Raw genomic sequence first — 15,234 nt, forward strand, 5'->3', positions numbered from 1 at the left:
GAATAGTCCAGATAATTTACTCACCACCATGTCATCCAAAATGTTGATGTCTTTCTTTGTTCAGTCGAGATGAAATTATGTTTTTTGAGGAAAACATTGCAGGACTTTCCCCATTTCAATGGACTTTAATGGACACCAACACTTAACACGTAACAGTTTTTTTCAACGGAGTTTCAAAGGACTATAAACGATCCCAAAGAGGCATAAGTGTCTTATCTATCTAAACGATTGTCATTTTTGACAAGAAAAACAAAAAATATGCACTTTTAAACCACAACTTCTCGTCTAGATCCGGTCCAGCGCGACCTAACGTAAATGCGTAGTGACAAAGGGAGGTCACTTGTTACATATATAAAATGCACATTTGCGGACCATTGTAAACAATAAACCGACACAAAGATATTAATTAGTATCATTCCACATACAACAACGTAGGAACGGTCCTCTTTCAACACACTTGTAAACACTTGGGCGGAGTTTCGCGTTCGTCTTCTGTGACCTCTTGACGTCATGACGTATTGCGTGAGGTCATGCTCTGACGCTTTCAGGACCGGATCTGGACGAGAAATTGTGGTTCAAAAGTGTACATTCCTTATGATTGTCAAAAATGACAATCGTTTTGCTAGATAAGATCCTTATGCCTCGTTTGGGATTGTTTATAGTCCTTTGGAGCTCCATTGAGGAAAGTCTGTTGCGTGTTGAGTTAAGTGTTAAGTGTTGGTGTCCATTAAAGTCCATCAAAACGAGAAAAATCCTGCAATGTTCTCCTCAAAAAACATAATTTTTTCTGGACTGAACAAAGAAAGACATCAACATTTTGGATGACATGGTGGTGAGTAAATTATCTGGATTTTTCTTTTAAGTAAATGGAATATTCCTTTAAATTTTATATAATTTTGACTTATTTTCTTAGGTAATTTTGCACATCAAGAAAATACATCTTGATTTAAGACGTTTTAGATATTTCTACTTAAAGCAAGACAAAAGTACTTAGAAAAAAATCGTTTTTGCAGTGTAGCAGTTATCAAGAGACTCCTATGGCATTTATGTTGTTATTTCACAGTGTTTTGTATCACACCGTCAAGTTACACCCCAAAGTGTTTTAAGATTGTCCTGCTATATTAAACCACCTTCAGGGGTGTTTGTTACTTATTTCTGGCTTCCCTCTTAATCTTTAGTTGTCCAAGCACCTGCCCCCCAGGACGATCGGCTATCCTTGGTCTTTAGCATTCAGCACATCAAACCACGGCATGAGTATCAAGAGCTTATACCGGGCCATGCAAGGCCAGGAGTCTCCGGTTCTCATGGTCGTCAAAGACAGTGATGGACAGGTATGCCTCAGGTTCAAGTGTTGTTTTAATTTGAAAATGTATGTGGTTTACTGTGACATTGAGTAAAGAAGACTTGGATCTACCTTGTTATTTATGCATAGTTTTTTAGTTATACTTGTATTTTATGTCTATTTTTGCATTCTTGAATCATATCTTGTGGTTCATTCAAGCTGTGGTTTGTTTCTGCAGTTGTTTGGAGCTCTTGCTTCAGAGCCATTGAAAGTCAGTGATAGCTTCTATGGTACTGGAGAGACGTTCCTCTTCACGTTTTGTCCAGACTTTGAGGTGAGATTACATCAGATGTATTTGTAGTTCTTTGATGGACTGGTATGTTAATGTTTTAGACAAACATGTAGGATTTATTTATGCAATTTGTTGTGCACACGTTTGTAATTAAGGTCAGTCTATGGCCCACAGTCAATGCCTATACCAAAATCTAAAAGACAATGTGATCAATATAATATACAGCGGGGAAAATAAGTATTTGACACATCAGCAATTTTATCAGTATGGGGATTTCTAAGTGGGCTATTGACACAAAATTTCCACCAGATGTAGCCATCAAGCCAAATATTGAATTCATACAATCAGAACATTTATGTATACAAGTTGAGTCATAATAAGTAAAGTGAAACGACACAGATGGATTGTAACCTGCTAAAAATATTGAATCTTTTTAGGTTTTCAAATGGACTGGTGACAACTTATTCTTTATGAAAGGAGATCCAGACTCCTTAGCTTTCGGTGGTGGAGGGTATGTAAGGGTGAATAGTTGCCATAAGCTGTTTTATGAAGAAAAAATGCCTAAATATTCCCTTTATTTCTTTTTAGGGGTGAATTTGGCTTATGGTTAGATGGAGACCTTTATCACGGCCGAACTAACTCGTGCAAGACCTTTGGGAATCCGATGCTGTCTAAAACAGAAGACTTCTATGTGCAGGACATTGAGATCTGGGCTTTTGAATAACACCCTGAAACATGGACCTGGCACAAAAAAAATAATATAAAGAGCAAACCCCTACAAGTCCAGATCGCACTCGTCTTGGCTCATAGGAAGCCCACATCATCCTTTATTTCCAAAGTTGCCGAGGTCAATTTCAGTGAATGGTTGGTTTGACTTATACCCAGGTGGTTTGAGGTCACCAATTTTAACCCATTTGCTGCCAATCTTGAGGATAATGAAGGTCGGTGACGGACATTCCAGAATGTACAAAAGAAATGTAGCTTATAAAATTTGGGGTTTGAAGATCTACGTGTGCTATACTGTACAATCCTACTACCTTCTATTTTCCTGTAGCAAATGATATCTAACCTCAATACCCCTGTCTCGCACAGGCTTTGTATAATCACTACTTAATGTAATATTTAATACCGTATTACTGCACTGTAAAAAAAATGCAGCATTTTTGTCAAATCAAACATATTTTTTTTTTACTTTAACTTAGAAAACATGAAATTGTTTAACTTAATTTTTTAAGTTAGGTCAAAGCTTAAAATAGTAGGTTGAATTGATTTGCAAAACCAAGTTGTTTTAACTTCATGCTGCATTTTTTTTACAGTTTGTAAAAATGTACATTTTACTGTGTGGTGCCCTTCTATCAATACAATAACCTCCTATAATGTCTTGGTGGTGTTTAGTCAAAGCAGGAGAAACGTACAAGTTACGGCGGGGCATCTGAAGGAGTAAATATACATATATAAATACGTATAGCAATTATATATTTATATCTTTATTAGTGTACTGTGTACATAACTACCACACATATCTGTTATGTGTGACAATGATATGATTTGCGCTACTGTCCTTATAAGTATAACCTGAATTGTAAATTTTTCTGTAAAGTTGCTCCAATAAATTTCTATATGCATAAGATGTGAACACTAATCTAATGTGAACTTGAAGCCCTTTGCTGGTGACGGAGGGTTTGGTCTCTTGAGTTAAGATCTTTATGTCGACAGTAACCTAGGAACCGTATATAAGGTGACCTAGGGGTTTGTGGGGATCTGATGAGGGTGATGAGAGACTAATGACTGGTGCCAGTCTCCAGGGCTTATAGATGACTGCTGGCAGCAATGAGGAGAACGCAAGTTACTGCAATATTTACAAAGAGCCACTCAGGGCACTTAAAACCTAAATGATTAGAATCCAAGTATATACAGAAGTTTGATGACTCTGTAGGACGTTGGAATTTAATGATTGCCCTTTAATAAGCAGTATTCAACCCGGACGTTTTTGGAGACAATCCAAACATTTGACCCAACTGTTGTCGGAGAGGGCATCTTGTCGTGAAGGTCTGATGCTCTCTGCATGTGTGAGATGGTCAAGCTAAAACACTTGAGATGTTCCTCAGGACTGACCTGTACCTTCATGGTCTTCCAGAACAGTATTGTTGTCCATGTTGAAGCCTGGATGGATCATTAATGCCCTCCATGAACCCTCACAGATTATTCTGTATCAATGTATTAATCCTAATAAAATCTATATAATAATAACATGTGGTGGCTTTTTGTATGCACGAGGTTGAGAAAAATGTAAAAAAGCCAATAGCCACTTTTAACTGCACACTTATCTAAAGCACATCTTTAAACAGTATTTGATACATAAAACATTTAAAAGTTTTATCTTTTGTGATCTACTACTTAGTCTACTGATCAAAGAGTTGTGACACAAAATTGAGACTCACCCTAATGAAAATGAACCATGGTTTTATTATGGTGAAAGTGTAATAGCCATGGCTCTTTGACATATTGATTAACATGTCTTTTAAACAAAAATGTGTTGTTTTTTTTATTAGTAGTAAAACCATTGTTATTTATGTAAGGACACACAAAACATGACTGCACATGCACTCCTAGCTTGTCCTGCCTCAAGCTTACATAAGCTGCATACAATTCAATACTAAGAAATGATCAGTGCCATAGTCAAAGTGTACTCTATTTCAGCTGCGATAAACTGCATACTGCAGTGGTTCTCAAACTTTTTCAGCCTGTGGCCCCCCTTGTGTACTGTGCACCCCTCAAAGAAAATTTATGACAAAAAACAGTTCTAAAACTCATAAAAAATTATTCAAAGTAGTGCTTTTGGTGAGTAGCCTTATTTTTTTTAGGTTTAATTACACAGAATTCATGATAAATCAATGTATTTTATCAAAATGTCATAAAACTGGGGCCCCCCTGGCACCATCTCGCGGCCCCCAGTTTGAGAACCACTGGCATACTGTACTAACATATCAATGTATGCCATAATCACTGCATATAGAGCACCCTCTAGTGGTCGCCTTTAAAGCATGGACAGAAACAATAGTTAAGTACCTTAAAGGGATAGTTCTTTTTTTCAAACTTTTATTTCATAAATGTTTCCTCTCTGGGAAACATTTGAATCCACATCAGTGCATGTGTTTTAACATGAAGATTAGGGTATACTACTGAGAATAAAGACCCAAAGTTTCAGATAAACACTTTTTTGTCACAGGCATTTACACTGAAAGCAACCCTTATAAAAGTATAAACTGATCAGATTGAATAAAAATGTGTATGTATGTCCTGTATGACACATGACAGAAACTTTGCAAAGAGTAATGTTATATTATTATAAAATGTAACAATTTAATATATAAAAGTATTTTGTCATGTTTTCTGGACTGAATGTAATCCTAATGTCAACCAAAACAATGGAAAAAGAGATCAAGATGTTAAGCAGAATGTTAGGGACTGACAGCCTCAGTCACTATTCAATCTACAGTACAGGATCAGGAGATGAGACAGGGAAGCACATGGCTGGGTGAAATCAACCAAGACCACATGCTACCACACAAAACACGTGGGGCTGTCAAGATCCTGCCACAAGAAGCAAAACCTATGACAAGGCGGCAGGACCATGACACAAAGTTCACACTAGTATTCTGTTTTACAAATCACTTCTATTCAAGTTGCTGGACAAATGGCTGTTTCATTCATGTATGTTAATATAAAGCCTATCTAATAATTTAAGCAAAAACAGTAAATTACAAAATAATTACTTTAGTTGGGTTTTCACAGGCAGGGTCGCTCAGTGTTTCTCAAACTTTTTCAGCGTGCGCTCCCCCCTTGTGTACAGTGCATTTGTTCGCGCACCCCCAAAGAAAATTTATGACAAATTTGTTCTAAAATGTAAAATTTTAATTAAACAAAACATAGAAAATTAAAAGTAGTGCTGTTGGTTAGTAGCCTTATATATTTTTTTGGTTTAATTACACAGAATTCATGATAAATTCATGTATTTTATAAAATGTAATAAAACTGGGGCCCCCCTGTGGGCCCCGGCCCCGGTTTAAGAACCACTGGATTAAATGTTGACCAAAGTAAACATCTTAGGATATATTATATTAATCTCGGTTCCCAGTCTGTTATTTTCTAGCCTGCAAGCCAAGTACAGCAGCTTCTCTGGTGTCTTTGTAGGGTGACCTGCAGCTGCCAGTATCTGGGATATAACCACATAAGACTCCCATTCCTACGTTCATCCATGTTAAGAGACTCTGCACAACTGCGATCATTCTTAAAAATATCCCTGAGACCATCCTCCATCTCCAGATGAGCAAGAAGTGGTTCTTTCGCCTTCCGAACAAGCAGATCTTTCTCTATCTCAACCCTCCTCGCACGTGGCACCAAGATACTGCAAAAAGCCCTCTGCCTCTCCACCAGCCTGTTCTCTACTTCTTTCAAAGCTACTGATGCCCTCCTCTCTCGATCTTTTTCTTTCTCCAGAGCCTCGTGAAAGAGGGCACCAACGGGGCCTTCAGAAAGCAATCTAGATTTCTCATGTTGTAGCACTTCACGTTCCAACCTGATACTTCAACGTTCCTCTTCGAGATGTTGACTCTGGGAAGCCAGAGCCTGGCGGTAACCATGCACCCGCTGACGCTCTTTCTCTAGATCCAGCTCCAGGTGAGATGTTTCTCTGCGGTTTTCGGGGGGTGCCTGATGGTGCTTCAGCTCCAGATCCTTCTGGATGGTCTTCATGTTCTTCTAGAACATGATCTTGGCCTGTTCGATTTCCTTTTGAGACTCCTTTGACCAGATCCATCCTAAAAACAACCCAAAAACCACAAATATTGAAATTCTGTCAACTTCATGTTGTATCAAAACTTTTATCATATGGAATAATAGCACTATCAACAACAAGTAATGTTTTCATTTGTTTGTGTGGTGTCTCTCTGTGTAGTGTACTTACTAAAGGCAGCGAGTCCCAGCATGGGCACCAGTAGGGCATAATTCCACCTGCTACTGTTACCATCACCCTGTTGCTCTGGTCTTATATTCCAGTCGTCAGGGGTTTCAAGTTGTTCATGTGGAGTGCAGTTGTACAAATAAATAGATGCTTCTGTTGACCTTTGACCAAACAGATGGGGCACCTCCCTGCTGAAAAAAACAGCATACCAGCAAGACCAGCATATGTTGTGTTTTGATGCTGGTTTTCTAGTGCACACCAGCTAAACCAGCACCAGCAACAGCATCCCATGCTGGTCATACCAGCAAGACCAGCATGTTGTGTTTTGGTGCTGGTGACCACCAGCTAAACCAGCATCAAACCAGCATAGACCAGCATAATACCCATGCTGGTTTGATGCTGGTTTTTTTCAGCAGGGCTACAACAACAAAGGCATCTTTAATTGTGTGCACATTAAATACATTGCACGGAGAGCAATTAGAAATGTCTATTTCCTACTGAAAAATCCAGCTAAGACCAGCATGAGCTGGTTTTAGCATAGGGTTTTAGGTGGCAGTTAAAGCTAGTCCTCCCAGCATGGCAAAGCTGGTCTTCCAGTCTGACCAGCTAATCCCAGCTTAAAAAGTGACCAAACACACCTAGACCAGCTTGCTACACCATCAAAACCAGCTAATACCAAGTTAGGAGACCAGCTAAACCAGCTCACCAATATGCTGGTTTTAGCTGTTTTTTCGGTAGGGTGAAACAACATGTACGCTAGATTGATCTAATCTCGTTATATTTGCTTCAACCTAGCATATTTCCCATGCAAATGATACTTGTGATGTAAATGCAACAATATTTTTGGTTTCTTATTACCTAAATTTCAAAACACTTGTCCCTTTTCGCACATTACAGTAAGACTTCAAATAAATCGTCGCTTCCCATAATAGGTAGAGCAGACCCCTGCGTCAATATCCCAAGCAAGACCCACAGAAAACATATTAATGTATGATAGCTATATTATACACGGACACACTACTACATAATAAATTACTCCACCAAGTGATTAAATGTATGTATATTTGTGACGTTTCTATTTAATGTCAACAAATCCCCCCGTCCTGTATACACATTGGTACGGTCCACAGCGAAGCATACACGCGTGTTCGACCCGGCCTTCGTATGACATTAAAAATCTCACGAGAGCGATTACATAATGCTGTGCTTGCGAGTCGATCTCGCGGTACTTTGACGTAAAACGTCGATAAATCTGTGCTACATGAAGCCGAACACGCCTTACGTGCATCTTCTACAACTTCATGAATGAATTTTAGGTAGCGCGCATGCGTGTTTGTCAGAACTCTGCAACATGGCCGCGGTGTGCACCGTATCCCGTGTCCTCGGGAGAAAGATTGTGTCATCTAAAGCTGTAAGACATTTTAGGTCTTGTTAATACTTTCTATTTAATGTCACGTTACCCGTGCATGCTAAACATTTAACTGCTGTATACCCAAATTAAACGGTAGTCTGTTCGTTTTATAACCAACTTGTTACGTAGTCACTTTCATTATGGCTCTGTTACGTATGAGTTTCCGCATCATGCTATCCTGTATTTTTAACAAATCAAACCATGAATAATGACACTTCGTTATGCATTTGCACTGGTAACGTTACTTGAGTTTTATTGTGACATTTAAGAGAAAATGTTAGTTAGTTTGTGAAACAGCGATTCACTGAAGGTCAAGCAGTCAGTGTTAGCATAAGCCACGCGATGCTGAAAGATGTTATTATTTTGGATCTGATCACGTTTTATTCAGAAGTCTTGTTTTGAATGGTGTAAAGAATTTTGGACCGCTTAAAATTTGTTGGGTGTTTTGGCTAAGTTAATGTTACACCTGGTTTCAAAGGAAAGTGACGTGGTGCATTATGTAAATGAATGTTGTGTAACTATCAATCTGTAACTCATGTCATTCATGCGTGCGTTGTATTATAATATTCCTCGTTTATTCGTTTAGCGCTTTTCATGATACATAATAAATGAAACAATATGATCATCATTGTTTTAGTCGTCATCGTCTAGGTACTGTGTTGTATGTAAACAGACATGAAACACATCTGTTGTAATTTAAAAGGAAAGTCAAATGTGATTTTGTTCTCTTTTCCAGCTTCCAGCAGTATGCCAGGCCAACAACCGCAAATTGCATTTTTCCATCTACGGCAAAAAAGGGGATGCAAAAGTTTCAGATGGTGTAAGCATCTTGCTACATTCTTGTTTGGTTTCAATACAGCAACATGACTCAGCAGACTATTACACTGTCCCAAGAGAGGATGCTTGATCTTTGTGTTTTGTGTCTGTCAGATCTCCACTCAGTATCCAGTAGTTGATCATGAGTTTGACGCTGTGGTAGTAGGAGCCGGTGGCGCTGGGCTTCGTGCGGCGTTCGGTCTGTCAGAGGCCGGCTTTAACACAGCATGCGTCACCAAACTTTTCCCCACCCGTTCACACACAGTGGCTGCACAGGGTTGGAGATTTCTTCTGACGTTGTGCATCTCTGTTATTAATTAAAAGTGTAACACTCATCTCTCTGAATGCTCGACAACTTCAACAATATTATTGTGTGTGTGTTTTTAGGAAACCGTAAACTTGAGTTGTGTGGTTTGCTTTATAAGCTGCTGTTAATCACAGATAGTCTAAAGTTCACATAGGTGAACCTTTGAACTGCACCTCTGATATTTTTTCTGATAAGTGTGTTATGTCCTGTAGCGATCTTATTAATACAGAATAATTTTATTATTTAGACAATTTAATTGTCTGTTATAAATCAATGATTTTAAAAACTGAAATCAGATTTATAATTCTTAGATAAGTAAACACTTAAGCATTATAATAAAAGTTCTTGTCAATCAATTGGCTTACAACTTGATTTTTGTTTTGCATAAAACATTGCAGGGTGGGATTAATGCTGCATTAGGCAACATGGAGGACGACGACTGGCGCTGGCACTTTTATGACACAGTGAAGGGATCTGATTGGCTGGGAGATCAGGATGCAATTCACTACATGACAGAACAAGCCCCCGCCGCAGTGGTGGAGGTGGAGGACACTGACATGAATGAAAACTCTTATTGTTACTTAAAATATATTTAGATAAGACTGCTGATCTCTGACCTGTTGCGTCCTTGTCTGTTACTAAAGCATTACTTTGACTCAGTATAATTAAAGTAGACTGTGGTCTTATTATGGTTTTATAACCAGAAAATTGGGTCATGCTTTGTACTTACACATTGACACATTTTTGATGTCTTATGCTTAGACATTTATCTGGGTATTTATCTGTAAGTTGTTTTAATGCTGATCTCCACAGCTGGAGAACTTCGGCATGCCGTTCAGCCGCACTGAGGACGGGAAGATCTATCAGCGAGCCTTCGGAGGTCAGAGTTTGAAGTTTGGTAAAGGTGGACAGGCTCACAGATGCTGCTGTGTGGCGGACAGGACCGGTCATTCTCTTCTTCATACGCTTTATGGACGGGTGAGTCCTTGGATGTACATGGCTGATGTTCCCTTAGTTTTTTTTGAGAAACATTAAGATCCAGATGGAGTTCACAGCCATTTTGTCAGTTATACTATATTTTGCTTGTTCCTTGAAACACCTATTGAGTTGTTTTGCATTGGTCTGCAGTCTTTAAGGTATGACACCAGCTACTTTGTGGAGTATTTTGCTCTGGATCTGCTTATGGAGGATGGAGAGTGCAAGGGAGTCATCGCGCTGTGCATGGAGGATGGGTCCATACATCGTTTCAGAGCCAAGAACACAGTCATTGCCACTGGGTAAGAAATAATGTTTTTGTTTTTAAGTTTTGAGCATGGTTATACGAAACAGGACAAACGTAGCTTTTTTTATACAGAAATATTTTCACAGGATGTTCTTTACATTATGTTGGATGATTTTATGCCGAAAACAGTAAATCACAAAAAAATGTTAACGTTTGAAGTCAAACTTTACGTTGGCTTGACAAAGCCTGCCCTGAACATTTTAAAAAGTTTAACAGAGGTTCAAATTTTTAATAAGTCTGGTTTAGTATTCTAGCTGGCTGATAGCATGTTTTAGTATAAAGCGAACATGATTTAACCTGAAGTTACCATGATTTAACATGAAGATAGCATGATGTAGCATTAAGTAATGCTTTCAGGGTTTCCCGCAAAAAATTTGTTAGTTAAGGTGGTAGGGTTGGATGGGTGGGCGTGGCAATCAAAGGGGCGGGGCGTACACGTCATGATGAAAATGAAAATATTTTTACTTTAAACACTCAAATAAAACTTAATTTTGAAGAAACTATGACAGAAAATGAACACATACTAGATTATTAATGAATTAAATGTTTTTACCTCTAACAAAAATCGCTGCGTGATGAAGTGAAACTAAAGGGTTAATAAACAAAAACTAAAGCAGATGTTGTAGAACGTCTGGCGAATGATTATAGATAGCGCGAATATTGTAAAAACGGATTATTTCCCACTATTAATTACATTATCTTAAAGGAGTGTAACTACTGTAGCATGTAAATAATGCACATAAATAATGTGAACAAGAGCGCTCAATAATTATATCACAGGCACGTGCAACCTAGCTAGCAGGTTGCTCATACAACAAAATTTACCAGCTAACTTGCTCTAAATTTGCAAAAAACATAGACTAATATAATAACAGGCTTAATTAAACCCAAAACATAAGTCCACTTACAGTTCTCATGGACACACGCTTTATCAACTGGCTATTCTCCAGACAGTTGACGGACCATTTCGTCCGTGGCGCTTGCCTGCTCGCTCGCGGTGTGAAGCGCGTCCGCACTATTCTCCAAGATCCACTTGACGGCCTTTTGTGCAGCGAATTAGTTAGGAGTTTGATTTAAATAATTTTTATAAAAACAATTTAATTGTTAAACATGGTACATCATGTGCTTAAGTTTTATCATAAAATAGTTGTTACTGAATTGTCTCTGCAGTGGTTATGGTCGTACATTCTTCAGCTGTACATCAGCCCATACTACCACAGGGGACGGCAATGCCATGGTGACACGTGCTGGTCTTCCTTGCCAGGATCTCGAATTTGTTCAGTTCCACCCCACAGGTGAACATCTTTCTTTTATAAACTTTATTAATAAATGATTTAAAAAAGTATACTTTTTCAATATGATTGTTTCACACGTTATATAAACTATGCTGACCTGTTATGTAATAGTTATGTGTTACAGCCAACCAGGTTTATTTATGTTGTTGTGTTTACATGCATGGATTTTTTAGTATAAATATAAGGCTCCTCCCACTGTTGCTCACGGCCAACTGCAAGGGCAGAGTTTCAGCTGACCTATGATGCAATTCCTTTAGGTATCTATGGAGCCGGGTGCCTGATCACAGAGGGTTGCAGAGGGGAGGGTGGAATCCTAATCAACAGTGAAGGCGAACGGTTCATGGAACGTTACGCGCCCAATGCCAAAGATTTGGCCTCCAGAGATGTGGTCTCACGGTCCATGACTATTGAGATCAGAGAAGGAAGGTTTGATGTGCTATATAAACATTATCATCATAAACTTTCTGTTAAGTGTTCAAAACATTTTTACTTTGATTGCAAGTTTACTTTTTAACTTGCACATACAAGTAAACACAACGTCAGCTTTATAGTGTAGGACTGGACTGTTCCAACTAAATAAATGTGACCTATCTTTAGCTTCAGCTAGGAATGTAACATCATAATTTAGGAACCAACCATCGAAAATCCAATGTTTACAACTAATCTGAATATTGGGGCATAGTTTTGTTCCCTTCTCAATGTTTGTTGTTGTTACTGTCCTAATTTTAGAAACTAACTTGTTATATAATGTGTTTCCATCAGAGGTGTTGGCCCAGAAAAGGACCACGTCTACCTTCAGCTCCATCATCTGCCACCTCAGCAGCTGGCTTCCCGCCTGCCTGGCATCTCTGAAACTGCCATGATCTTCGCCGGGGTGGACGTCACAAAAGAGCCCATCCCTGTTTTACCCACTGTCCACTACAACATGGGTGGCATTCCCACCAATTATAAGGGACAGGTATTGTGCCCTCCTTAAATCTGTGATGAACTTAATATACTTTGATAAACCTTGGCGAATACACTTTCTGTGCAGTCCACTACACTTTATGTAGTGTTTAATTTTAATAAATGTATAAATACAATAAATACTTATTGTTCCTTATTCAATGTATACTATTCCAGAGAGGAAAATTTTTTAATCTCTCATCAAAATTTACCACTTTTAATTTAGCTATTTGTAAATTTATGAATTTCATCCTGATATGTTGTGTATAAACTGTGTTTGCATTGTAAAATAAGATACTCTTTAATCCTCTCAGGTCATCACCCATACGAATGGAGAGGATAAGGTGGTGCCAGGCCTGTATGCCTGCGGTGAATCCGCCTGTGCGTCAGTGCACGGTGCCAACCGTCTGGGTGCCAACTCCCTACTGGATTTGGTCGTGTTTGGACGTGCTTGTGCCCTGACCATCGCTGAGACAGACACTCCAGGTTGCTGCACAAAAAGCATAGTGTATTTAGATAAACAAAATGGTTTATTTTCTAACAAATAACTTAAGCTGATTGTTTTACCGATCATGTTAGGAGACAACCTAAGACAACTATGCAATGATTTTGTTTGGTTTTGCAGGAGAGAAACTTTCTCCTCTAAAACCCAACGCTGGAGAGGCGTCTGTCGCCAATATGGACAAGATCCGCTTTGCAAATGGCAGTACCAGGACCTCGGAGATCAGGCTGAACATGCAGAAGGTATATCAGCACATTATGCACTGGGAAAATGGATATTACCAGAAATTACTGTTTGAACAAAAGTTTTATTTATCTAATGAACGTACTCTTGTCATGTAGCCCCAATTATAAAATGCTGCCTAAATCCTGAGTTTCTGTTTTGTCTTGGATCTCAGACCATGCAGAGTCACGCAGCTGTCTTCCGCACTGGAGACGTCTTGAAGGAGGGGTGTGTCAAGATGGAGGGCGTCTACAAAACACTGGATGATATCAAAACATTTGACCGAGGTTTGAACACTATATAAAATGAATAATCTTAGAAAATTTACCTTTACACAGGGTATACAAGTATAAAATCTTTTAAAAACGTTTAGTAGAAATTCATTTCTTGGTCATTTCAGGTATTGTGTGGAACACTGACTTGGTGGAAGCTCTAGAGCTGCAAAATTTGATGCTGAACGCAGTGCAGACGATCGTCTCCGCTGAAGCCCGTAAAGAGAGCAGAGGTGCTCACGCCCGAGAAGACTTCAAGGTGAACTTTTGGAGTCCAGTACACTTGCTAATGAATGATTTTCTGATCTTAATTTGAATAAATAGAACCACAGCCAATATCAATTATGTTACTGTGTATCATCTTCTGTTCCATGACAAAGAATACCAAATTATTAAAATAATAAAAATATAGCCATTGGAAAAAAGTGTAAATTATAACTTTGCAATTATATAATCACCCATATGTGATGTGTGCATTCACTGAAATGATCTATCCCCTTTTAGAACACCAACTGTTATTAGTTGGTTGTCAGGCTGTGTCTTTTTTTAATGATTTTACCCCTTTTTTTGTGACAGGCTCGTGTTGATGAGTATGACTTTACCAAGCCACTGCAAGGGCAGGTAAAGAAGCCTATTGAGGAGCACTGGAGAAAACACACTCTCTCCTATGTAGACCCAAAGACAGGAAAGGTAAATCTATCTTTACCATCATTTAACATTCTTTTGTTTAGCTTAAGTCTGTTTTGTAAGCCTATATACAGGAAAAGCATACATTGTGAGATGACATGAATCAATGTGTTTCAGGTTACTTTGAAATACAGACCCGTGATTGACAACTCTCTGAACGAAGACGAATGTGCTGCCATTCCTCCTGCAATTCGATCCTATTAAACACATCCGAGCATAATGACACTGCCTCTGCCCCTTTGCTTATTATTAATCAGTTAATATAAAGGTGAATACCTTAAGTAATTAATATTTTGCTTTTGATGTTGCTTCAATTGCTGCGAAAAGTATTTACAGTTTATTCACTGAAACATCAAAACAACATAAATGCTACGCTTGTCAGAATCAACTGTTCTGTAACTATAGTAAACTTTATCAGCTGTGCAGTTTGTGCATTTTCTCTAAAACACATCTATCACAAACACTTTAAATTGTGCTGGTAGGTCATGAAATATTTAATATTTAAATATTGAGTGATGATTGTAATACTGTCAAGAAGCACTTACATAGAAAATGAAGTAGACAACAACTCTGCCATTGCATAGTATGGTTTCACACTGGACCTGGTGGCCTTTAATTATCAAATACTTGCATATGGTAAATGTACATCTTGCATGTTCTGTTTTGTAAGTTCTATTTAAACCCAATAAAGACGATCAGGGTGTTGAATTGGATCATGTGTAATATGTGTGTCTGGTCACTTATTGTTAATAAATGTACAATGGTCTAAATCTTAATAAGTGTCAAGATCACTTTTTGACAAATGACATTAGAGCTGGCAAACACGTTTTTGTTCAGCTGTTATAATGACATGTTTGCTGTGGATGTCAGTTCATAGAAAGCTCACACCCCACTTACCTGGAAAAACTCATAACTGGATTGTGTTTTTTCAACATACCAGAAAGTGTAAAGAACATGC

General features: G+C 38.4%; 3 protein-coding genes across 6 annotated transcripts in view; 2 read left to right on the forward strand and 1 right to left on the reverse strand.

Moving 5' to 3' along the window:
- The window catches only part of oxr1b (oxidation resistance 1b), a 168,932-nt gene extending 165,117 nt beyond the window's left edge, over nucleotides 1–3,815 (forward strand). For all 4 annotated transcript variants that reach the window (XM_073858527.1, XM_073858529.1, XM_073858528.1 and 1 more), the window contains 4 exons: nucleotides 1,179–1,331; nucleotides 1,521–1,616; nucleotides 2,012–2,085; nucleotides 2,163–3,815. In XM_073858527.1, the coding sequence (XP_073714628.1) occupies nucleotides 1,179–1,331; nucleotides 1,521–1,616; nucleotides 2,012–2,085; nucleotides 2,163–2,298 (459 nt within the window). In that variant the 3' untranslated portion in view covers nucleotides 2,299–3,815. The remainder of the gene's footprint in view (nucleotides 1–1,178; nucleotides 1,332–1,520; nucleotides 1,617–2,011; nucleotides 2,086–2,162) is intronic.
- A 1,654-nt stretch (nucleotides 3,816–5,469) lies between these two features.
- On the reverse strand, nucleotides 5,470–7,288 carry ccdc127b (coiled-coil domain containing 127b). Its single transcript, XM_073858742.1, is given in 3 exon segments — nucleotides 5,470–6,394; nucleotides 6,541–6,799; nucleotides 7,244–7,288. Coding segments are annotated over 3 exon segments (975 nt in total). The 3' UTR covers nucleotides 5,470–5,723.
- A 509-nt stretch (nucleotides 7,289–7,797) lies between these two features.
- sdha (succinate dehydrogenase complex, subunit A, flavoprotein (Fp)) lies at nucleotides 7,798–14,989 on the forward strand. Its single transcript, XM_073858530.1, has 15 exons — nucleotides 7,798–7,948; nucleotides 8,685–8,768; nucleotides 8,879–9,037; nucleotides 9,467–9,613; nucleotides 9,885–10,049; nucleotides 10,200–10,348; nucleotides 11,524–11,648; nucleotides 11,906–12,074; nucleotides 12,411–12,606; nucleotides 12,908–13,079; nucleotides 13,219–13,337; nucleotides 13,493–13,604; nucleotides 13,718–13,848; nucleotides 14,166–14,279; nucleotides 14,394–14,989. The coding sequence occupies exons 1-15, from the start codon at nucleotides 7,889–7,891 to the stop codon at nucleotides 14,478–14,480; spliced, it is 1,989 nt and encodes a 662-aa protein (XP_073714631.1). The 5' UTR covers nucleotides 7,798–7,888; the 3' UTR covers nucleotides 14,481–14,989.
- The last annotated feature ends 245 nt before the right edge of the window (nucleotides 14,990–15,234 follow it).

Source organism: Misgurnus anguillicaudatus, chromosome 20, assembly GCF_027580225.2.
Source record: "Misgurnus anguillicaudatus chromosome 20, ASM2758022v2, whole genome shotgun sequence".
NCBI lineage: Eukaryota > Metazoa > Chordata > Actinopteri > Cypriniformes > Cobitidae > Misgurnus > Misgurnus anguillicaudatus.